Below are 25,133 nucleotides of genomic sequence, written 5' to 3'. Positions count from 1 at the left end.
TTTTTCGATCGCTTTGATCATCAGTCACTTTCATGAATACCGGTGGTGGGGACCCGTTGCCGGTGAAGATCCAGATCATCAACGGATCTTCTCGCTGTGGGAGGCCTTCTTCTCGATTTTGAGGCCTTCTCCACACGACTGACTGATGCCAGCAAGAAGAGCATTTTCAGATCCTGCTCACAGTTTAGCCTTAAAAAGGTCTTTGTGAATGATCGGCATGACAATTGTGGATGATCGGCATGACCAATGCCTGTATTGCTTACACCCGGACCATGATGTGGAGAACTGCTCCATTTGTCAGTCCTTTTCATCAAAAACTTGTTCGAAAGTAGGTGACTTTGTTGGGGGCGGGTGATGGGGCCTCTGATTCGGCCTCACTCCGAAGTCATGTCTCTGCGAGCATCGGCAGGCATGTGGAACACACTCCCTCTGCTAAGATGTCGAGGTCACATGAGGTCACTTCCCTGGGGAAGAAACCTAAGAGGGGGACATAAGTCACACACCATGACTACCCGCTGAAAACAGCGGCTGACCCGGTGCCGTCTGCTCCCTCCGTTTTGTGGACAGTCCCATCCACAATTACAGCATCTGCGACCTGGACAACTTGGATCTAAGGCCGCAAGTAAACTATTGTCTTCATCTCATTCTGCTGAAAAAAAGATGTCTGTTGACATCCGTAATGAGAACATCTTCAAGTTGCACTCTGTCGACGAGCCACAGACACAAATAGTCATCGACACCATCCACTTCGTCGACAACTGTGGCATCGATGACTCAGTCAACCAGTATCTACCACCTCTTTATCGATGATTGCACCATCCACGATGGCCTCATCGACGACCTCGTCACCAACTACTATCTCAGTCGCCAGGATTGCTTTGTCACCCATGCCGGCACTAGCACCATTATAGTCTATGGCACCGTTGATGACTCACATCAGGGCATAGCGCCACCACCTCGGCCAACGCCTCAGTTGTTCTCTGTCCCAGTGGCAACCCTCATGGACACAGACAAGAGATAAGCCAATCCTTATTCTCCATGCATGGTGCCCCCGGACAAGGAAGAGAAGTAACTGGATGCTTTTGGAGAGCGGGTGATTACCACGGCTGCCTCCACCATCAAGGCATCTAATTCTTTCGAAATTCTCTCCCAGTCTGAAAGGCAATTGTGATATAAGATGGAGTCCAATCTTAGATTTCCTGCCCTTTGATAAAAAGGATGAAGTGCTTGCCTTGTTGCACGAAGGAGAGGCTGCTTCAGATTACTCCATCACCATAGCCCTATGCCGGATTGGTAATGAAGTGGTGCTGAGGCGTCAATGGTGGTTAAAAGCTACCAATTTCCACCGTGAAGTACAGTCTAAAGTCGTCGACATGCCCTTTGATGGAGTGGACCTCTTTGGGAAGGTCAACAGGACCTTTCAGGCAATCAAGGCAACATGGATACAGCAGTTTGCTGGGCCCCCTTCAGCAGCGGAGACAGTTCTTTCTATCCGGTAAGGGCCGATTCTCCAGAACCTCCAGGGATTATTGACCTTCATACCACCAACTGTCTTGCACCAGTTCGCCAGAGGCATTCCGTGCGAGGTTGCAAGCGTATAGAGGTATGCAGCGATGGCACAGATCTTCCACCCGCATGCAAACTCCCAAGCAATGCTGGCAACCAGGACCCTTGCCCCCACTTGACTGCCCCAGTGGGATTCCAGTTGTGCCATTATGATGATCAGAGGCACAACATTTCCATCTTCACCCACACCTGGGTGCTCAACATCGTTCAACAGGGTCACACCCTCGACTTTCTGGGAAAATGCCCATCCATGCCACCCATAAAGGAAAAGGAAAACATCTGCCTCTTGTCTTAAAGGAAGTTCGGTCCCTACTAAAAAAGTTGCTATAGAAGCTGTACCATCCCGGCCCCGGCGCTCCGGAGTGTACTCCAGATACTTCCTGGTAAGAAAGTAGTCCGCTGGGTGGAGATCCATCCTCGACCTCAGGCAGCTCAACAAGTTCCTCAAATTGCACAAATTCTGCATGGTCCCCCTACAACACGTTCTCGACCAGCTGGAGCAGGGAGACTTCCTCTCCTCTCGGGACATGGAAGATGCCTACTTCCACATCCCCATACACATCAAGCACAGATGTTTCTTTAGCTTTGTGGTGCAAACCAAGAATTACCAGTTCAAGGCTCTACCGTTTGGCCTAAATTCAGTGCAAGACTCTTCATAAAATACCTAACTGCGGTGGCTGCCCACCTCTGTGTGCAGGCATTTACATCTACCCCTAACTGAACAACTGGCTAATACATGCCCCCTCACAGCCGTTAGCCCTGCAGCGCGCCAAAGACACCATTCGATGCCTGACTTCTCTGGATTTCTACATCAACTTTTCAAAGTTTTGCATATCGCTGTCTCAGAATGCTCTGTTAGTGGATTCACAATTCAACACAGTCATTTTTGACTACTCCCTAGGAAGTGAGTTTCAGTACCCTACTCCACAAGATTCAGCCGCTTTCCACGCTATCGGTGTGAGGCAGCAAATGCTTTTGGAGGGACAGGGCCTTCTCGTCCTTGTCCTACCACTTCTCTGTTGGTGTTTTCTGTGTACTTGTCTGCACAGGAGTCCAGTTTGGACCCCTGGCAGAGCAGCTCTTAATTGTTTATCTTTTGGTGAACAGTTCCCATGGCATACCTTTAGGCCACCCATGGGTAGGTGATCCTGCCCCTAGTGTATGTTTCTGGGCACATGTATGTTGCCCACAGAGCAGGGTATGTGCTGGTGGCAGATACATGCTGAGTTGGCAATGGCTATGGGTATCCTCCATTTTTGGGTTACCCAGGCCCTGCCATATGAATCAATGTATTCCTACACAAAGGCAAGATGGCCACTGGTGGTCTCTTGGTTTCCTTTGCCTTTCCCCCTTGTTTCCCAAAGTCCTGGCTCTGTTCCCTTGCCCGGAATAGCTTTTGGGTGGAAGGGCCATGTATGGCTCTGGGTCTGCCTCCTGCCAGACTGGCTGGAGACTTCCCAGGGACTGCTTGTTGTGGGTATACTCTTGGTGGAGCCCGAATGAACGGAATGATGAGTCAATATGCATTCTGTGTTTGTGGGTGTCTTGTTTTGGTTGTGTGACACAATGCCTGGGCCAGCCCTGACTGAAACTGCAGTGAATGCAATGTAGTGCTCTGAAAGGCTGGGTGTTACTTTCGATCCACATTGTGTTTATGGTTGCCTGCTTTTGGGTGAATGGCCTGAATGCCTGTGAGCCTGATTGGTTGCCTGCCTGCATGAAAGCACTTGTGTGTGATGGGCTGGATGGGCTGGCTGAGCCTGGCTCAGCCTGAGTGAATGGGGGGGAACATTTGTGTATAACTCTGGACCCTTCAATCATCAATTTGTTGAGAGGCTGAAGTTGAAAACTGAATCAAGAAGCTGAAGTCAGCTTAAGCTTACATCCTGGGTCCACTTGGAAGAAGTCGTATGCGGCTGTAATCTTCATAGAATCCGCATACTGCTGATCTAATCCAAGGACTCAGAGGACCTGAGAGGCAACCTCTTCCCGTAGCTACGAGAGAACATAGTGCAACTGCTGTTCTTCACCCAAAGTGTCCAGGAACCCAGTCTTGTGTGCCTGCCGTCCGGGGAAGGGATCTTCATGGGTCCAGAAGAAGTGTCTGGACATCTTGAGCCTAATAACTCATCTGTATTGCCCAGGCCCCAGGCAAGTGTTTGTGACTGCTGGAAGTCAAGCTGCTGAGTATTGCCCGGAAGAGGGGGTACCGTGGCATAGGGCTGCCCGACACCCAGAGCTGCTGAAGCTCCAAATACTGAAGAATCCTTAAAGGGGCACTGCTGCCACAACAACTATTGACTTTTCCACGCCGGAGAAGGTCCAGGGTCGCTGTCTGCAGAGGAGTGTCTGCCGGTGGCTTTCTCACCACCAAAATTTGAAGAAGACGCACTGAGGGTCCAGACTTGGTGAGGGTCCACTGTCCAGTCGTCGAGTCGTGGTTGCCAGGCGCCATCCTGAAGTCTGTGCTGCGGCATTGATGAACCAAAAGGAGGTGAACTGTGAAACCCAACACCTACTTCTGTCACTGCCCCCGTCGCCACAGAAAGTAATCGGCGACCAACAAAGGACTTATATTCCTCGTCGAATCCTTGTCGGGGTCTACAGCAAGTTTCAGCTGCTCGCGTAGCAACCCTAAATTAGAGACCACTTTGAAAGTCATGCTTTGCTGCCTTTCTGACACTGCTTAGTTCCCCTCTTCTCGACACCGACATCCCAGCAACAACTCCTTCCAACTGGGGTACATCCTTGAGGGGTCTCGTCGAGTAAAGCCAAGAGACTCCCGCACTTTGCCTGTCAAGTCACTCAAGGTACTGTGACAAGGAAAAGCATCTTACAGCTCAGATTCATCCAGAGGTCCCAGATTCGTTTTGGATCCTGTTCTCCTGTGTCACCTGAGGCACTTTGGGGTAGTGGGATCTGTAGAAGGAAAAGTAGAGCATTATTGAACATTTATGGACTGGGCTGTGATATACCAGATAAAGTACACTTTAACATTTCCTTACAGGTTGCCCAGGTGGGTGGGCATCCTCACATAGTATTGCATTTATGTTCTGAGGAAAGCATTCTGCCAATGTCCGTACATATTACTGCCTTTCTACATTGTCTATGAAGTTACACACTGTTTAGTAATTCTTATGCTTTTTAATAACTGTCAGCATGTGGTGCATTTGAACTGAATCTATTATATTGTGGTTCTGCATAGATGTGTATATATTCTCCATTATTAGGATAGTGTTGCCAGAGCACAAAGTGTTATTTGTTTCTATATATAGTCCCTGAACCTTATTTTGCCTAATAAAAAAACAGTGCTAGCCCATAACATTGTGTGTGGACATTACTTTGTGGGGAGCTCGGGGACTCAGTATACCTAAGAACCAGCCTGCATCACCTCCCTTGAGTCTCAGCCTTAGTTGGTCGTCCATTGCTACCATTAAAGAACCTTGAATGGGGTTCTATGTGCCTTTACCCTAACCATATAGTGGCCAGAAGTATCCCGCTCCAGTCTTTACACTTTGTTTCATCCAAAGGTCACACTTTGAGTACCAAATCAACAAGACTGTCTCCCTCTTCCTGAAGAGAACTCTACAACAGCAGAACATGCACTGCATTTGTTTGGTGATAAGAGAGCTTCAATTTCACTTGAACAGAACAAAGACTTTCCAAAGTCCAAGCAGTTCTTTGTGCCATTTGAACTGGTTGCCTTGGCATTGATATGAGAGCTAAGTCATCTGTGGGCCAGGTGTCATTGCAGAACCTCTTATGATCAGGTGAAAAGTTTGGTAAGCCTTTTGCTCCTTCCCATACTTGCAATCTATTCAAAACATTTAAATGTAAGCAATACCCAATGTTGCCTAAAACATGAACTTATCTGTGACAGTAATTATTCCTCATTGGTATGGTTCATAGGTTCACATGCAACCCACCATGCCTACTGACGAGGCTGAATGGGAATGCATTTGCTTTACATATGCTACTCAACTGCTATACTAATATGAACATGGCCTCTATATGTAGCGCCTAGTCCTTCTCCTTCATCCTCCCTTTAGTCCAAACAGAAAGGGACAAAATGAGGTGGTGGGTAAGCTGTAGATGAAAAGGAGTGTAATACAATTGTCCTTTATTGACACTGAGGATGTCAAGCCTGTCTGGGAAGTAGTCAGTGCAGGTTAAGCTATGAAATGTATCGACTTTGACGAACTTCAGTTACAAGTAACACTAAATTTGAGAAGCAGAGAAGCTTTGAGGCAGGGCACAAGCAATAACCACATTGTTATTCTTCAGGTTATTTTTTTTTTGCCTGTGATACTACACATTTATATTGTTCATATTGTGCTTGAAAATCAAGCTTAACATGTAACCTCTGCAATCTTTAGACCTACAGCAATTTAAGTCTTTTAATCACTTCTGCTTGAGATTTAAATACCTATTTTATTAAAGGATTCATGATGTGAGAGAATGAGCAGACTTGTCTCTATAAGGACATGATCACTTAATCCATAGATTGATTCCTTATGATTGCATGTGATGGCCCCATCTCTGTAAACTCAGATTTACAGATGTGTGGAGTTATATTGGAGGCCACAGGGAGTATTTTTGACACTTTGTTCATCATTTTCCTTTTTTTGTACTGAAACAATGTTTCATGCTTGAAATTTAGTGAAAGTTTGATGCCAAAGTTGAAAGTGAAAAATGGTATACTTGTCTGAAAAAGGCCCCTGTTGTCCTTATTGTACCTGGGTATTGGGAGTTAAATATTCAGATGTAGAATGGACTTTATAGTATAGTCCTGCAAAAATATATTCCTTTATACTATGCATACCTCAATGTTCAGAGAGGAAGAGAGAGGTGAAGTCCCAGGCATGAGGCATGGGAATGGGGAGCCCCTAGAGTCATGAATGTTGGGGTCCACCACCCACTCCATGAAGTAGGCCCAAGAGGTGTAGTATATGATGGATCCTCACGCTCTCTAGTTCTGTGTGTCAGCCATCATACAATTCCAATACCCATTCGCCAATTTATGGAAGCGGTCCCTGGAGCACCAATGGGGAAATTATGCAAACACTCTAGTGGGCCACGGACTGGTAACCATGACTGTAGTGGAGCCTGTGATGATGCTGTGGAGAAATGGTTCATGCTGAGAGACAGATCTGAGTCTGGCTCGGGCAGCCTGTCATAGGCCCTGCCTGCACTCGTTCACAAGGCCCCTGCATGAATCAGGATTTTAAAGTTTTACTCATACATGAAAGTAGGGAAACGCCAGTGCTAGCATGCTGCAGCGAATGCTGATGTGGTCACTCTTGATTTCAAAATGGCGGCCACAGTTGAAATGCCTTCTGGTTGCCGCCCTGCGACATGCTCCACAAGCCAATTGTACTCGCAAACCAAATTCATATTCCCTTTGCCAGAACTCCAATCGCAACTCACGCTCACACTTTATGCACAAATGAAAGCCTTGGAACAGTTATGTTTCCAGTGGGCTATCTTGTAGGGGGACAAAGGAGCATCAGTGACACAGAAGGATTGGAGTTTGGGGAACAGAGCATGGTGGTGCGATGAGGAGGAAAGAGAAAGAGAGAGGTGGCAAAGGAGGGAGGAAGGAACATGGATGAGAAGGATAAAGTTACGAGTTGAGCTGAAGGAGGGAGAAAATATCAGAAGGGAGTCTCCGGATTTAGGAGCAGTTAAGAGACAGTAAAGAAAGAAGGTAAAGGGAGAAGAGAGATGTAGTTAAGACTGGAGTGGAATGAGGGGAAGCCAATTGAGAGAGCGAAAGAAAGTATAATGGATGAGGGCTAGCCTAGAGCGTGGCAAAACCTCAAGGAGGGATGAAAGAAAGTAAATGGAGAGTGGAGGTGAAGTTGGGAGGAAGGAACTTGAAGAGGGAGGTTCCCCGGAAAAGGTGCAGTAAGCAAATGGGCAGCTTCATGCACAAGGCCCTGGAGAGGAACCTGAGGTTCTGGATTAGCAGCACCCACGGAAACTCCCTGATAGCCTGCAGAAGTTGTTAAGGCTGAAAACCCCAGGGCCCAATGTGTTCTTAAGACATACATTCACCATGTCGCTGATGGGTATTCCAGGAACCAAGGAGAAGAGTTTAGACATCCTGGCAAATCCAACAAAAGACAAAGAGATTTCACAAGGCCAAGAAAGAAGTGTGGGACACTTAACACACAGACTGTGAATAACTCTTTCCTGCCAGGGTGGCGATGTTGAGGGGGGGGGGGTGTGAAGTTTTGATTAGACTCACCAGTCTGCATATTGTTTTGAGCACATCCTGTGATTGCAGGTAACCCTTTTTCTGTTGTGTAATAAGTTGGAAACCATATGATTTGGATGGGAATTGTGTGTTGACCCCCTGGCTTTAACATTGTGAATACAAACATAAATATAATTTGCAGATACTTGTAATTAACAATAAAGTACATTTAAAAAAACATACAATTACTCCTACCTCCCCTTCCCTTTCCTCCATACTGTATGGGCGTCCCTCAGGAGGGACGGGAACAGAGCCTCTTTTCACCAGAAAAATCACTTTCCCTTTAAATTTGTAGGCACGCTGGGGTGTGGCCCCGGAAGCGCAGGCACCCTTAACCCCGCCTACCGACACCACACTTCAGTGCTCTTTTCTACGTTGACGGGGGCAGACCGATTTCACCAGCGTTCCTGGGTGAGGCCCGCCTCATTATTCCATGCGCTCTTTCCCTAATCATTACAGCTTTTTCTTATTTTCAGAAATTGGGAACACCGTCCACCAGTGCCCAATCCTGTCCCTGGCGCATGTCGTCCACGACCGGCTTCAACAGGTGCCCGTCTTGCAGCGATTCCTTCCCCATGTCAGATCCATACACGCTTTGCCTCCGGTGCCTTGTTGAAGACCATGGACGGTGGAGTGAGTTGTTCTCCAGGACACCACTGGAAAATATCAAAGAATAGATGGAGGAGAAAAACCAAGAATGGAAGCTTTCTTTTCTCTAAAGCACCCTGCAGAGGTGACTCCTTCCCAAGAAAGTCATCTGGCGGGAGGGATCAGTTGGACCCTCGCACCAGTGCAAAGGACACAGAGGCTCTCGCAGCTACCGGCCTAATGGCTGAGGCGTCTACAGGCCCTACCAGTTCCAGCGCTGAGAAGCCATCAGGCTCTGGTACTGGGTCTCGGCCCAATGGGCTTCACTCATCCAAGGGGACACTTACACACAGCACTCATAGCACTACCGGCCCCATGGCCAAGGGCCAACTGCCTAACAGGCACACGCCTGAGGTGCAAGGCGGGCCAGTGCCAATGCGACCAGGCATGCAGCCCGAGCCCAGGCCTGCGTCGAATATGGGTCCATGTGTGGAAGGCACGGACAAGATGGCGGCACGCACAGACAAAATGGCGGCCAGACCCCCAAAGGCAGGAAAGCACTCCAGCCAGTGCAGACTCCCTCCAATCTGGGGAACTGCAGAGGCGTGCACCTTCTGCCACGTCAGGCTGGGTTCCAATAACTCTGATCACCTGGACCATGTCGTACCCGACCTTCACTGGAGCTCGGTACTCTGAGTGCATGTACTCTCAGGGTGGGGGGGTGGTCCAGACAACAGGTGTACTTGTCTCCGGCGCCTGCCAACGAGCGATCTCAGCCTGCCTGTGAAGACCGCTTCTTTGTCCCTGAAGATGGGAAACATCCTGAGGGGCATAATACACAACATGCTGCCTCACACACCGCCACTCCTCCCGGTGCCTGGGCAGCCTACTCCATCACCACCACCCGCACATGTTAAAACGCTGGACTCCACACCAGTACCAATTATCTCGGCACCAACAGAGACTCCCCCTTCAGATCCAGGGTTGCCAGCTACTGCAGGGGATCAGCATGACACAGACGAGGAGGAGCAGGATACACCTTCATCGGCCAAGGCTTGGGGTATTGGCAGAGGTGCTCAACATCAGAGCAGAGGCCAGGTGTAGCATCCCTCTACAGAAAGATGTTGAAGAACTGGTGAAAAAAAAATGGTCTCACACTCAACACAGCCAGTCAACAAAAGGCTGGATGCAAAGTTCAGGCAGGTGGAAGGCGACACTATACTCTTGTCGGTACACCTGCAGCCTTTATCCTCAGTTATTGCAGCAGCATCTATGAATTTTAAGCCTCAGGCTTCCTCCTGGAGCACTTTATCATCAGCACTACTCGGCAAAGAGAAGACATTAAAGGTCTACGGAAAGAAGGTCTATTCTAATGCAGGCCTGCCCCTCAGACAGAGCCAACACCAATGCCATCCTGGCGGCGGCCATTCAAAGTCTGTGGAGAGAGAATGCAGCCTTTATCCCAGACATTCCAGCAGACAAGCAATCCTCCTTCAAGGCTGGGCTTTCTGAGGCTAAAATAGTGGCATAAGATATCATGGAGGCCACTGTGGCCCACATAGATACTGTGAGTAGAGCGATCTTTGTGGCTACCAACATGAGGAGAACTGCCTGGGTGAAGCGGGCTGGTTCAACCCTGACATCTAGGAGAGAATCCTAGACTTGCCCTTCGAGGGTGGCGATCTTTTCCACTCTACTACAGATGTAGAGCTGGACGAAAAGAAGAGCGTCTCGCAGACGGCTAAATCACTGGCCATTCTGACCAAGCCGGTACCCAAAGGCCTGCACTCAGACCCAATTGCGCTCGGACAAGGGTCGATCCTTCGGAGGTTTCTGGGAATTTTAAAGATCGTAGAGTCAGGCAACCGGACCTATCCCCAAGCCAGCATAGGCGAAAACACCATGAGTCAACTCACAAGGGGTTCTTCCAGTCCCCCTCCCAGTCGCCAGCCTCAGACCCAAAGATTCAATGACAGCTGTTTTCAGGTCCACAGCACCCCAGTCGGGGCAGACTGGCCCTACACAGTCAGGCTTGGCACACACATATTTTGGACTCGTGGGTGATCTCGGTAGACCCCATGGGCTTACGACCTCCCCTCCACCTTGTCGCCCCAAGCTCACACAGATCGGACCACCATAACTCCTGGCGGAGATCCGTTCCCTCTTGGAGAGCGAGGTGCTGGAGGAGGTCCCTCCCCTTCAACAGGGTCAGGGTTTTTACTCCCAGATCCTCGCCATTCAAAAAAAGAAACAGGCGGACCTGCGAGTAGTGCTAGATCTTTCCTACCTCAATCTGTACCTACTTTTGCAGAAGTTGAAAATGGTGACACCAGCTATCGTAGCCGAGGTGCTGTGTGGGGGACTCTGTGCTTCCTGGACCTGAAAGATGCACATCTTCATGTCCTCATAGTACAACCACAACGGTCCTTCCACAGGTTTCAGAACATGGGCTTGCAGTTTCAGTACAAGCTGTTATCCTTTGGTCTAAATTCAGCTCTGAGGGCCTTCACAAGACTCATGAATGCAGTGGCAGTCCTCCTCAGTACGGAGGGCCTGCATGTATATCCTTACCTCAACAACTGTTTGGTCAGAGGCACATGTCTCAAAAAAGTCAGGACATCAGCAGACAGACTGATGGGTACCCTCTTCAAGCTGGGTTTTTCGATCAGTTGCCAGAAGTCGCAGCTCTGCCCGACTCAAACTCTGGTGTTCTTGGGACTCATGTGGGATACGCAGAAGGTATTTCCTACAGTGGAAAAGGTGGTGGCTATCAAGGCTTTGGTCGCCCACTTTCTTAGCAGGACAATAACAGTGTTGTGTTGGTACCAACACCTGCTGGGTGTGCTAACAGCATGTCTACTTGGCAAGCCCTATACCAGCTCCACATGAGGAGGGTGAAGCTGCATTTCACAGCTTCCTGACGCCAGGAATCAGGTCATCTGGGGCTCTGGTCACCATACCCACTCACAGCAGGACCTCAGATAGTGAGACCAGGAGGAGAACCTCATGCAGGGCAGACCATTTCAACCACCCCAATACAGCATACAATCAGTACAGACTCCTCTCTCCAGGGTTGGGGTGCCACCCTGGGGGCACAGGCCGTCCATGGGCTTTGGTCCCCAACCGAACAGCAGAATCACATGAACTGGCTGGAATTGATGGCCATCTAGCTCGCGCTCAAGTCCTTTGTTCCAATAATTCGGGAAATACAGTGTTTATATAGACGGGGGGAGGGGCACCAGATCCCCTCCTCTGTCGGTTGACTCTGGACATCTGGAAGTGGGCGATTGCACAGGAGGTATCGATCTTAGTAGTTCTTCCGCCGGGCGTATCCAATCTGGAGGCGGACAAGCTCTGTCAGATGGGCTTCGACAATTACGAGTGGTAACTGAATGGGACAGTGTTCCAGGAAGTTTCCAACAACTGGGGTCACCCAGCCATAGACCTGTTTGCGACAGAGAGCAATCAGACTTGTCACCAATTTGTGTACTGGGCAGGAAGGGGCGTGGCTCCCTCAGGGATGCGCTTCAGATATCCTGGGACGGGATGTGGGCGTACGTGTCCCCCGCCCCCACCTCTTCACAAAGTAGTGAGCAAGATCAGGCAATTGCAGAGGCTGCCTCTCATTCTCCTAGCGCCTTGCTGGCTCGCGAGGTCTTGGTTCTCCGACCTCTGTCAGATGTTAGACCTGCTCGAAGTCTAGCTCCAGCTAGCAAAGGGCCCGCAACTGGCTTACCAAGGGGGCACACTCCTTCACCCTGTCCGGAGAGGCTAGCCCTAGCAGCCTGGTACCTGAGCAGGTAACTCTTCAACATCTACAGCTGTTGTGCAACCAGATTGGCCGAAGAGAAAGTGAATTTCTCTGTGTTCGTGTATGCGCCAATAGCTGCCAGCTAAGTCCAGCAGATGTCAACCTGGACGCCTGACCTAGCCAAGTGGGCTGAGAAAGATTATACGTGGTTCAGAGTGCAGGCCCTTGTATCTACACCATTCTCCTTGGACCATAAGCAGGTTATTACCTGGAAATCCTACAGGGAACAAGTAGTCTGGCGACACGCAGCCAATACAAATGTTAATGGACCAGGTTTTGCTTATGGTCCAAGGAGAATGGTGTAGATCCAAGGGCCTGCACTCTTGACCCCGTTTTATCTTTCTCGGCATACTTGGCTAGGTCAAGCGTCCATGTTGACACCTGCTGGACTTACCTGGCGGCTATTGGCGCATACAGGGACTCAGACGAATTCACTTTCTCATCGGCCAATCCGGTTGTAAAAAGGCATTTGATAGGTTTGACCAGACTGTACCCCTCGGTCAAGCACCTGACCTCTGATCTTAACGTGGTGATTAGTGCCCTGGCGTATAAGCCTTTCGAGCCAATGGCCACTCTGGATATTAAACTTGTCACCCTAAAGACCGCACTTCTAGTTGGACTTATGTCAGCACGCAGGTTCATCGGGACAAAGTCCCAAGTTCCTCCCTAAGGTTGTGTCGTGTTTCCACATTAAAGGGAAGATTGTGCTCCCCAAATTTTTCCCAGATCCCAAGGATAGAAGCAGAAAAGACTTGTCACTGCATAGATATCAAAAGAGCACTAAAATTCTATCTGGACAGAATTAAGGGCTTCCGGAAGATGGACGCTTTGTCACATTCGGTGGCTCAAAGCCGAGTTAGCAAGTGTCCAAAGCTTTCACAGCTAGAAGGATGACTGCAGCGATCCAGGAGGCATACAAGGTGTAGCTCAAAGATCCAACAAGGGGCATGCATGCACAATGCCATTGGGGCCAAGGCAACGGCAGTGGCCTTCCAGCACCATGTGTCATGGCAGGTGAGAAGCAGGGCAGCGACATGGATCACCCGATCTGCCTTTTGCAAACATTACTGCCAGGATACCAGTGCCAGGGCTGACGCAGCATTTGGCCAAGCAGTCCTGCGTAATCTCTTCGTTCAGAGTGTTAGCTCTCCTCCCCGGGCAGTTGTCGGTGGCAATAGACCCTACAGGATGGGGGAAATGAGATGGGACGTAGGAGTAATTAAGAGTTACTCACCGGAGTGACTAACATACTCCTAGCCCATAGTCCCATTTCCGCCATACGTTCCACCAGCCTTCCCCCTAAAAATAGAGGCTGCTCACCATAATACAGCTGACGCATTAAAGGGCACTGAGGTGTGGAGCTGGTGGGCGGAGTGAAGGGAGCCTGCGCTCCAGGGGCCATGCCCCTGTGCACCTACAAATTTAAAGGGAAAGTGTTTTTTCTTGTGAAAAAGAGATTCCCGTCCCTCGCGAGGGGCGCCCATACAGTATGGAGGAAAGGGGATTATGGACTAGGAGTTTGTTAGTCGCTCCAGTGAGCTACTCTTAATTTCTTTCTGTTTCTTCCACAGGCAAGATTAAAGCTGTTTCCCCATGAAACAGGAGAGCTGCATATTCTTGGAGTTGTTTACAATCTCGGCACTCTTCAAAGTGCTGCCAATATAGATGGCATAAGCACTGCAACTACCTTGCAAACCGGTAAGTGCCTAATAAATTGCTAAAAACTTGAGAGAAAATTTCAGAAGCAAGGTCTAAATATTCAGAGATTGATATTATTAGTTGAGGATCTAGTCCAGTTTCTTCTGTGAGCACATGTAGGGCTAAAATGTATTTGTGTTTAATGCAAAAAATGGCACTATATATTAAAGCTTCAACATTTAAATAATACAAATTGAACCATTCCGCATACTAACCCACCTCTCAAAAGTGAGTCACAATTCTTTATTTTTTATTGTGCCATAGTTAATTTTAAACATTTAACACATTTTAGTCACAATTCACAGGATGACAGTCAAATAATAGATCTACAACCTAAGCAAGAACACTTATGCCATAGCGCCTGACAGTAGTGCTGGGGCTGAGGTGCCCGGAAAAGCCCTACTTAACGGACCCAAGCAAATTGTGGGCTGTTAAGGAGGGTTCAGGGCAACCAACATTGGCCAAAGCCTGCAGGCATGGCTTCTAACACACATAGCAGCGTATTTGCCCCGCCCTTCCTTCCAAACCCCAAAAACAAAAGGTTTCCACATAGTGTCCAAGCTTGTTGGTTTGCCAATGCATCTATGGGTTGGGTGGTGCAGAGGCAATTGTGGGACGGAGACCATGAGATGGAAAGGGAGTGGTGCTGGCGCAGCGCAGGGAAGTGGAGAATGGGGCAGCAGGGAGGACATCCCGTGGCAGGCAGGGCTGTGAAGGCTCGGCTTAGCCCAGTCAGTCAAGTATTAAGATTGTAATCTTTGTTTCCAAGCCGATCCGAACATTCTAGTAATGGTGCTTATATTAACATGGTTATGCATTTTGCGCATCTCCAATATTTGCAAAATGAAGCAATAGGAAGACGAAATTCAATACAAAGTCAATACTCTAACACAGACTAGTTAAGATGTTTCCTGCTTTCGAGTGTTTAGCCAAAAAGTTATCTAAAACCTCAGAGGTTAATCTTTGGTCTTCATAATTAGTAGTTCCACTTCCAGTTGGTTTTTCACATCTTTGCAAACCATTGGTGCTGGTTTGGTGTCAGTTTTTCCCACAGGTCCATAAATGAAACTTCAGAAGTTTGTCAACGCCTGAGTAATCAGTGTGCTCTTATCCGTACACAATGTCTAAATGGTTTTCATTTTGCTTGGTAGAGGTACTGCTTTTGAATCTTATTCTGTTTCACAGATGGCCTCAGTAATCCACAAGCAAAAGGGGATGCAATTGGGCTTCTTGGTAGATTGTGTGTGACAGGACCTACCAGGTACCGTAATTTATACTGCACCTCCTCTGTGCTCCTTTCACCCGAGGCATCCCTATACCCAATGACAACCATCTGAGACAAGACTCTTAACAAATGGTAATCCTTACTTCCTTGATCTAGTCTGGTCTAAGGGAGGGCCCAAAGGCCTTGGCCTTCTCTATCTCCATTTACTAAAATGGCTCTCATGCTAGGTTGCTCTTAATAAAACAAGGATTTCTCAACTTCACTCTCTCGCGCAAACACTCTGTCGTCTCACACACCACTAACCTCTGCCCACTTTGTACCCTTATACACCCCCCTCTCGCTCTGCACTACATTAATTGGTACCAGCCTCTGCAACTTACCTTCCACAGCCTCAATCTCCTTAATGCTCCTTTCTACCATCCACTTTCCACAGCCTGGTCTTTTAGTCCACCTACTGCACTTTTGACCTCACTCAAACACCTTTCATCATTGTTCTGTTAAGCTGGGCTTGTATAGCCCAGCCTGCCCCGTTCAGTCTTCCTCCAGGTTCCTACTGGTTGCTGTAGTCACCTTTCTCCAGCATTGGAACTTACATGGATTCGCTTGCTCATGAATTTTCCCCATCGTCAGGCCGAGAAACCTCAGTAATAAAGCAGTTTTGCTTTAAAGCTAAAACTGCTCATCGACTCTATAGTCTATTGTTGTCACTTTGGGTCATACTGTCCCAGCCAATGACATTCATCCCTTTTAGCTGCACCCCTAGAGGCCATCTTCAGATTTTTACCCCACATTTGCGTGTTGGGAGTCCTCCTGTTTCGCTCCCCAAAATCTCAATATTTTTCTTTTATTTTTGTGATAATCGTCTTTTTTTCGTCATCTTTAGTCACTGTTGTGACTGCCATTAGCAGGGACCCGTTAACAGTTGAGATCCAGTTCATCGCCGGATCGCCAGACAGCGTGAGGCCGCGGCCTCTGGCCTTCTCTATGCACAATGACGGACCTACTCTGAGTGCAGCCTGAAGAACGTCTTTGTTGAAGATAGGCATCAGAAATGCATTTACTGTCTACATCCAGACCACAATGCGGACGGCTGTCCAATCTGCCAGTCTTTTCCCTCCAAGACCCAGAAAGATCGCCATAGGAAGTGGTTGGCCTGGCTTGAAGAAGGTGTGAAGGCCTCTACTCGGCCAACATGCGCAGTCATGCCTCAGCAAGGGTCGGCAGATCCAAAGAGCGCACCCCCTTTACTAAGAGGACACTTCCCGGGGGAAGATACTGAAAAAGATGAAATCGTCTCACGCTCCTTCCTCTTGGTCGACGCCAACTGCTATGCCTACGACCACCATGTCGACAACAGCTGCAACATTAGAAACTTCATCATAGAAAAGGCGTTCGACAACTGCTGTTCATTTGATGGACCCTGCACCGTTGACTGGCCAGGATCCTCCTGCGAAGCGCAAGTCCTCACACTCGTGTAGGAGGCACAAATCACTGCCATCGAGGTTGTTGTCGACGACTGACGACGAACATCCTGTCCACAACCTCGTCTTCGACACCTTTCACCCGGTTGACTACCATGCCTACGACTCCGTCGCTCCTGTCGAGAGCGACGACTACCATGACCACAGCTCTTGCCACCCTAGCCAGGGTGTATCTGCCTCTGAGACTGCCTCCAACTCTGTCTGTTCCAGTTGCAGCTCTGTTGATGTTGCCATAGGCTCCTGTGATTGCCTCCTTCTAGGGTGCTAGTAGATGCATGGAGACTTCAGTTGTCCCCTTCCTTCCAAAGCCGACCAAGGCCAGGCAGGACAGCACTCTGTCCCCTGTAGGATCTCCTAGGGTGGCTCCTCGGGCTGTATTGCTTCATCCGTCCAACCTTTCAGATGAAGAGATCCCAGAGGGTTTTTACTCTGACCAAGAAGGCAGGCAGAAGAAACTTGACCCCATACTTCCATCACCTTATCGTGCTCCTGCTCGACAGACCCTTCCAGGGCCTTATAACTCTCTGCAGCCTGCTCCACCAGCTTGGCCAGTTAGCCATGCGCCTCAAGCACCGGCACTAGTGCCCCCAGGGATCTGTTGATGACCATTCTGTCCACTCTACCCACACTTGACTCGTAAGTGCAGCAGCGTCTTCCTCCAGCAGTGCTCCTGTCTGCTCCTTCTAGGAGTCCACCTTTACCTTCACGGACCCAACTTTTGCTCCCTCATCGGACCCCATCCGCTCCTCGCCAGCTGTCCATTCCACCGCCTCCCATGGTGGATACTGCTGCGCTCACAGACACAAATACCAACCTGAACATAGATACGTCCCAGGGCACTCTGGGGTACTGATGATTTAGACAACTTTATTCTTGGAGATGGTGAACCAGCAGACGTTAACTTGCCCTCCAGGGATTCTCCATCGGATGAAATTGACTCTCTTCATGCAATGCTTACGCGGGCTGCCAAACTGTCCAGCCTGGTCCCTGAAGAGAAACAGGAAGCAAGGTTTCCTTTTTGTGAGGCCTCCAGGAAGATGGTGGTGCCCATTCCTCTGCTGGATGAAATTTGTGAGGTTGGTCATGAAAAACCCTTTCTCAGCTCCTCCTAGGAAGGAGTGACTGGAGAAGTACAGATTGCCTGCGACAGCCCCTAAATGTCTGAGATCCCAACCATCTCCAGACGCTGTTGTTTCTGCTGCAGCAGCAAGAAAGAGCTAATCCAGCCCCTCTTCACCCTGGATGGGTCTGCCTGGACAGGAGGGCAACAAGATTGACATGACTGGCAGACTCATCATTACGACTGCCGCATCCATGATCAAAGCTGCTAAAGCTTTGGCCATTCTCTCTAGGTACGATCGAGAGCTATGGTATAAGCAGGGTCCCAGCCTTGATTTCCTACCGAATGGCAAGAAGGTGGAAGCCTTGGCTTTATTCCATGAAGGTCAGGTGGCTTCTGACCATTTTCCAGCAGATGGTCAATGGGGTAGCGCTATGCCGTCAAGGATGGCTCAAAGCCAGCAACTTCCGTACGGATAGCCAGTCAAAGGTAGTGCACATTTCAATCAACAGGTTTGACCTGTTTGGTAAGGCTGTGGATGACACCCTTTAGTCCATCAAGATCAAGACAGACACTGAGACAGTGTATTCTTTCGGCACATTTCAGCAGTGGAAGCAGTCCTTTGGATCCTCCAAGGGGCGTTTCTCCAGGTCTTCAAAAGACTACAGGCTGTCCTATTGTCAGCCCTCTCGATCCAGCACTCGAGGCTTATAGGTGATGTTCGCGGTTTTAGCGGGGGAGGGAGGGGTCAGCTTTGTCGAGGTGCGTCCTCCAGGACTTCAACAACCATACAAGCCTAACCCAGCCCAGGGTCAGCTGGCCCACCCCAGTGGGAGGCCATCTGTTTCAATATGTCAGTGAGTGGTGCAACATCTCCATGGATAAATGGGTGCAAAATATCATCCAACAGTGTCATACCCTAGAATTCCATAAGAAATGTCTTCCCATTTCCCCATCCCTGTATCGACCTGTGGACGGAGCCAAGTATTCCTAAGAGCCGAGCATATCAAAGGACTATTCATAGATGGGCAGAAGAAGGTTGGCACCCTGAGCCCGCTGTTGTCCCAGAAGAATCCCTAATTTGCACTCTATCTCAGAAGACCTGTGAAGGTGCTTTGAACCTCTTGAGTGTTGGGAATAATCACTCTCAACACCTCCTGGCTGCCCTGCAAAAGAGCTTGTTTGGAAGTGCTCCTCAGCCATTCAGTGGACTTTCCAGCTTGAACCTTAGCACCCGTGCAGGAGAGTCGCATCGAGTTTTGCCTCGAAACCTTGGGGAATCCTAGCTCGCACTGTAAATCATCTTTTCACCCAATTTCATTGTCCCAGCTGCTTTGGGCCACGAGAGAGAATGTTGCGGCAGGTCCTGAGAGTTGGGTGACCCTGCGTCACTGTGCAACAGTCGCTGAAGGCAGTTTTCTTGCGTTCCTTCTTGTGCCCTGAGAAAGCTGCATCAGTGTTTTCTTTATTCTTCAACAGAGTCCAGACATACAGCTCAGGTTGCAAACCGGATCTGCATCTGCACTCGTAGCGCCGGTGCACTTTGAAGCCGAACTGGACCTAAAACAAGCTATGGGCAGTGAGTGCTGAAACCCCTTACCAATGGCCCCTTGTTCCTCAATTTGGAGGATCTCTTGTGGTCCTCTCTTTGGTTTGGGTAGCCGCCGCTTTCTAAAGCCCTCCAAAAGTTGGGAATAACTTTGTTCATCGCAGCAGACCCTGTCCTTATGCTTGAACCCTGTTTTCACCCTTCAGAATCCTGTCCCTAACTTTGCCAGCTCCTTAGAAAGGTACTTTGTGCCTTTTATGGACGACCGAGCGCTTTTACGCACACATCGAACATAGAGCACACGCTCCATCCATTGTAGGGTTGTGTAAGGAACTCATCGTTGCAACAGTAAAGACAGACACACGTGATCACAGTTCACCAGTGTTTATTAAACGGTACAACGTCCCATTATCAACACCTGTTTTTTCGACAGGTGTTTTCCTTAACAATTTCTGCCAAAAAAGCACATCGAAATGTTGGGTAGAGGGAGTCGTAAAGGGCATACAACGGGGGACAGGAACAGTATAAAATAGGGGGAGGAGCAAGAGTTTTGGGGGTACACCCCTAAATAAAATAAAAAGCATTTCGATTTTTTTCGGCAAATTTTGTTAGGAAAAACACCTGTCAAAAAACTGGTGTCAATATGACATGACATAGAACCTATTAAACTGTATAAATGGGTGAGAAAAACGCCTAGTCTAAACCTAAATCTAAGATGGGAGCAAGCTATGACCTCAAATAATAAAACAGTCCAAGTGGAGTCTAGTAAAATAAAAAGAGCCTATACTAAAAAAAAAAAATTAAAAAAAATATTTTACAAAAAATATTGCCAATCTTTACCGCTATGCTACAAAATAGTGTGGGATAGTGTTCACAAGAAAAGAAAGAAGTGTTCTCGAAATTATAAGTCAGGATGGTATGATTGGGGGTCTACCTTCTCCACGTTTTTACCATGGGACAAGGCGGGACTCTTAAGCACAGCACACGCCTGGGCCCGCCAGCATGAGGTTAAAGTTAGCTTCCAAAATATCATGGCCTTCTGTGGCCAAGTCTCTTTCACACAGTCTCTTGTCTCAGAGGACCTGATGTGTTAGAATTAAGAAAAAAACAAAGGTTCCTTCAATAAATCTTCATCGGGCGGTTTACTCTTCCCTTTAGGATTCCCCTCTGCCGGGCTCCGATCCCTCGTACAACGTGGGCCTCCCTCCATCAGGTTCACTACTGCCTTTTATTCACAATGTAACATTCCAGAGTCTCAATGTCTTTTTAAACAACCATTCACTGTGGACAACCCTCAGCTGAGTTCACTCTTGTCGACACAATGTTCACGGGTGTATTATGCTTCACCCCAATTCGCAGGCATCCCTCAGCTGGGTTCATTTTTGCCAAAAAAACAGTTCACTTTGCTTTCTCACAATGCGGGATTCACTCTTGTTAGCTTTCCCCTTCGCATCCCTCCGTCAGGTTCACATGCCCATTCTAACACAGTTCATGATTTTCTCATACATTTCATGATTTGCTCATCATTAGGAAGCAGGTTTCTCTTCCCCTAGCTTTCTCTTGTCATCCCTCCATTGGGTTCACACTTGCCACAATTCACCTGACAGTTCCTTTAGACCCTTTAGGTTCTTCCTTTTACCCAAGTCCGGATCTAAGCCCCAGCCATGCTTCCCTTTACTTTTCTTCTTGTCAATGCGTCAGCGACTTTCGATTGTACGAATGTACAAGGGGTTTGACTCGACCCTTGTATGACCCCTCTGACTTCTCACGCCGGCCTCTCCTAGGGCCTCTTGGTATTTGTAGTTTCAACAAAGGGGACCTGCCAGAGTCCTTCGAATGAGCGCTTACGTGGCTCTGGATCACTCTGCTACTGGTCCTTCACTGGCTTTTCTTAAAAGTTCAATAACATACAAGTTATTTCTTCAATTAATGTTGCAGTTTGCAACCTTGGGCTCAACACAGTCCGGTTTACTATCCGCTCTCCCCGACTCCCTGGCTGTGCTGGACTCGTTGGCTTCTCTTTTGTCTCTGGAGTTAAGGACGGTACCACGTCAGCAATCAATTCTCCCCGCCCTGGCTATCAGTGCGGGAGGGCCCCATGTACTGTTGACATCTGTCGCACCATTCACCAGCTGTAGTTCTCGGTCTTCTGATTCTTTTCTTGGAGGCTTTGCAGGACTGGGTTGAAAAGGGCAAGGGTACTTCCCTCCTTGTCGTCCTTTCCGGTCTTGCTGCCTTTCTTCTTCGTTTGAACTGTCGTCTCGGAATTACTGTATCCTCATGCGTTTGGCCTTATTCGAAGTGTGCTCTCGGGCTGCCTTTTGCCCCTATGGGTAAGAGAAAGGACCGTCAGGTGCGTGTAATCATTGTCAATTGCCTGACTCTGCCTGACCCTTGTTTTGAGACATGTCAGGTAAACGGCACTGGTGTTAGTCCGTTGTTTGTCACGGTATAGGAAACTGTTCGTATTGGAAAGAGGTGGGGGTAGAGTTTCTAGATATCTTACGGAGTAGGATGGGGAAAAGGTGTCATAAGGAAGGGGGTGATTGGATAACTAGGAAAGGTGAGCTTTGTAGGGTTTGTGAATTGGATAGGGGAGATTGTGGGAAGGATAGTGTTGTCACAACAGATTGGGAGTTCGAGAAATAATTAGAGGGACGTGGAGGAGAATGACTGGGAGTGTTCGGCTAGGACACGGGAAACCAGGGCTTCTTGGAGAGATAGTTTCAGCGTGCAACTGGTTTAGGGTTCCTAGGGGATTTGTCATATACGGAGGGATCGTTGGATCTGGGCAAGAGTTTCATTGCGAGGTACAGAGGCAGATGTGGTTCAGCCTACAAAGGTCTCAGGGATATAGTCGTCCTCTCCTTCTTCTTCCCCGGCATAATACTGCATCTCACCTGGTGTATTCTCCCCGAGCACAACCCCGAACTCCCCTACCCAGGTGATCCTCCCTCCCTCGCTCGTCCGCCCCCGGGGTTGGGATCTGAGAGTGCCAGCCCTTCCCTGGCCACCTGAATAAGGGATTCTCGGGGTCTGCTTGGGTGAATACCCTCAGGTTTCTCACAGTTGGACTTATAAAGTTAGGGTTTTCTATTTCTGATGTTTGTCTATGCTTTAAAGACTGCCTGCCCTTTTCCCTTACAGGTATCGGTGGAGTTTAGAACTTTACTGCATTGGCTCCAGTGACTGTGTATATTTTACAAAATATGTTTGGTATTTTTACTATCGCATTTCGTTATTCACTTGTGTTTATTCTTGGGCCTAATAAATTGTATATTTTCATATACTACTGTCTAATGGTACTCCTGGGTGTTTCACTGTGTGTGCTCATTGAAGACCTCTGATCACCCTCACTCATCCTGAGACTTGGCCTTGACTGCTCTCCAAGCTACAGTGAATTGGTCTGGATATCTCCCCAGAAGTCTCCCCTGTTTCACTAACAAGGGGGGCCCTCTAAACTTGTGTTGACCAGAGCAGAGATTAGAAGTCCATTCTTTCTCTTCCACCTTTTCTTTCCTTACCCTCCACTCCGACTTGTGACGTTCCACAAAGATTGGCTTTTTCTCATATGCTATTCAATATTTACATTATTCCTCTGGCCAAGTGGATTCACTCCCAGGGGTGTCGGTTCTACGCTTAGGCACACAACTTATCCTGAGAATAGCTCGGGAACGCAGGGTATGAAGGCGGCTCAGCTTAAAAACTGTCAAGTAGATATTGCCAGCTGGATTAATACAAATTGGCTAAAACTAAACACAGAGAAAACTGAGGTTATGGTTCTCTGCCATTATCCAGCTACCCAAACCCTCTCGACTACTGACATCTGGCCCCCTTCACTGTGCCCCTTACCCACCCTGGTCTTGGTGGGAAAGAATCTAGGAGTCACAATCGCATCATTTCAGCATCTCTCCAGGTCAAGGCGAGATGCAGTTCAGGCCATTCAAAGCTTAGGATGCTGAGGAAAATGTGTCAGTTTATTCCTAGAGACTTTGGAGCCTGGTAGTTTCAGCATCCATCTCAGGGACTTTGGATTATTGCAATGTTACTTTGCTTGCCCAACTCAAGTTTCTCATATAGCGTCTTCAGGTTGTGTAAACCTTTGCTGCTCGTCTGGCCATTGGCCTCCTGAAATGTGCCCATGTATTTCCGGTACTGCAGAGCCTTCATTGGCTGCCAGTGGCGGCGAGAATTACATTTGAAGACCTTGTGTTGTCCATTTGGCCTACTATGGCTCTGGACTGCTTTATCTTCAAGAGAAACTTAAGTATGCTCCCTCCTGGAACCTCTGCTCAGCAAATCAGCTATTGTTGTGTGTCCCCCCACTATTTCAGAGCTACGATTGGGGGGGACAAGCCTTTTTCAGTCGTGGCTCCGAACTTGTGGGATCTTTTCCTCAGACACTGCGTGCCATTGTTGATAATCTGGCCTTTTGGAAAGCACTTAAAACACATCTTTTTAACTAGCCCTTTTGTGTTTGATTTAATTTGTTTCCCCCTTTTCTGGTTGTCCTCTCTCTGGCTTATGAAATCTATAGCACCAAGATATCCTTGGGTCATAGCTGCGCTTAAGAAGTCTAGCGAACATAACGTAACAATGAAAGGCAGGTTCTGTAAATGGTGCCAGGGCTCCCCCTATCGTACACATTTATCGAGCGCCTAACCTGAGGAACAAACCAGATTGTAAGAGGTGAGGCACATGGTGGGAGCTGTGTGTTATTCAACTTCTCTGGGTCTCCTGGAACGAGTGATACCGATTGCCCGATTCCAGGTTTAATTAGATGGATGGTGGTGATACAATGGGCAGGGGATGCATGTTTTTTTACTGTCTCCTCGCTCCGCTTCCAAGGAACAGTGGGCGGAGCCACTTCAAATTTGGGTGGTAGGGTTTCCTTAGATAAAGGTTTAATTTCCCTCCTAGGTTCTTGAGCCTTCAGTACGTGATGCTTATGGAACTGAAAGGGCTCAAAGAGCGCTTGAGCAACCTGAATGGCTGTCCCCAAAGTAGGTTCATAAAGTTGTAATATTGCTCTTTGGAGGTGGGTTTGAGTTTATCAATTGCTCAAGGGCCAGGGTTTCAAGAACCTCTGGTAAATTCCCAACCATTGGCTTGTCAGATTTTGAATCTTTCCAGCCAGCTTCATAGGGGTTTTGTTGAGGAGTAAACTGAGGGTTCAGGGTTTGTAGTCTGCACTAGAAAATGGACTTTGTTCTACTTTATTTGGGCAGGCTTCTTACTCATATCAACAGGGGTAGTCACGTTGGCACTGATACTACTTCTAATTCCCCCTGAAGTAACAGGGCCACATAACAGGTTTAAAAGGTGTCATCCCAGTGAGACCGGGTGCCAACTGTTAAAAGTACGCACATAGATCTTCCCTTTCAAGGTTGGGCTGTCAGATTCTGTGGAGAAGATGACTACCACCAGGGGACACAACTGTTGTGTCTAGTTCCTTGTGATGTCTTTTTTCAGCTTTCTCTTGGCTATCAATGATTTCCTTAGGAGGGTCTTAATTAAATGAGGAGCCATGTTTAATTTTGAAATACCCTGCTCTAAGGCCTCTGCAAATGTTGTTGAAGGGGGCAATTGTAGGTTGCTGCCGTCTTGTAGCAAAAGTGTTTGTCTTCAAGGGCAGGATAAACGGGTTTTATGCCCCACTGACTGATAGGGGGCAGCGGGTGGGGAGGCGGTAATTTGTTGACATGGTCCACAAGTATCTCACTACTGACACTACTTGTAGGTCAGAGTTGGGACTCTGACAATGAGACATAGTTTTAGAGGTTTTATTTTGGTTACGTTCAAGAAACTCTAAAGGTTGCTTATCAGGACTTCTTTAAGATAGTCCTCTGTCCAGAATCCTTTTCTAACCTGCTATTTACCCATCTCCAAAAATAAT

The 25,133-nt window shown here is 48.3% G+C and overlaps 1 protein-coding gene across 4 annotated transcripts in view; it reads left to right on the top strand.

The window, feature by feature from the left end:
* TRAPPC8 (trafficking protein particle complex subunit 8) overlaps nucleotides 1–25,133 on the top strand; it is a 2,435,788-nt gene that overhangs the window by 1,661,752 nt on the left and 748,903 nt on the right. For all 4 annotated transcript variants that reach the window (XM_069620968.1, XM_069620966.1, XM_069620965.1 and 1 more), the window contains one exon: nucleotides 13,796–13,922. In XM_069620968.1, the coding sequence (XP_069477069.1) occupies nucleotides 13,796–13,922 (127 nt within the window). The remainder of the gene's footprint in view (nucleotides 1–13,795; nucleotides 13,923–25,133) is intronic.

The sequence above is a fragment of the Ambystoma mexicanum genome, chromosome 5q (genome assembly GCF_040938575.1).
Source record: "Ambystoma mexicanum isolate Mex_15411 chromosome 5q, UKY_AmexF1_1, whole genome shotgun sequence".
In the NCBI taxonomy this organism is placed as follows: Eukaryota; Metazoa; Chordata; class Amphibia; order Caudata; family Ambystomatidae; genus Ambystoma; species Ambystoma mexicanum.
Note: the sequence above shows the minus strand (reverse complement) of the source record. Positions and strands in the feature narration are given on the sequence as shown.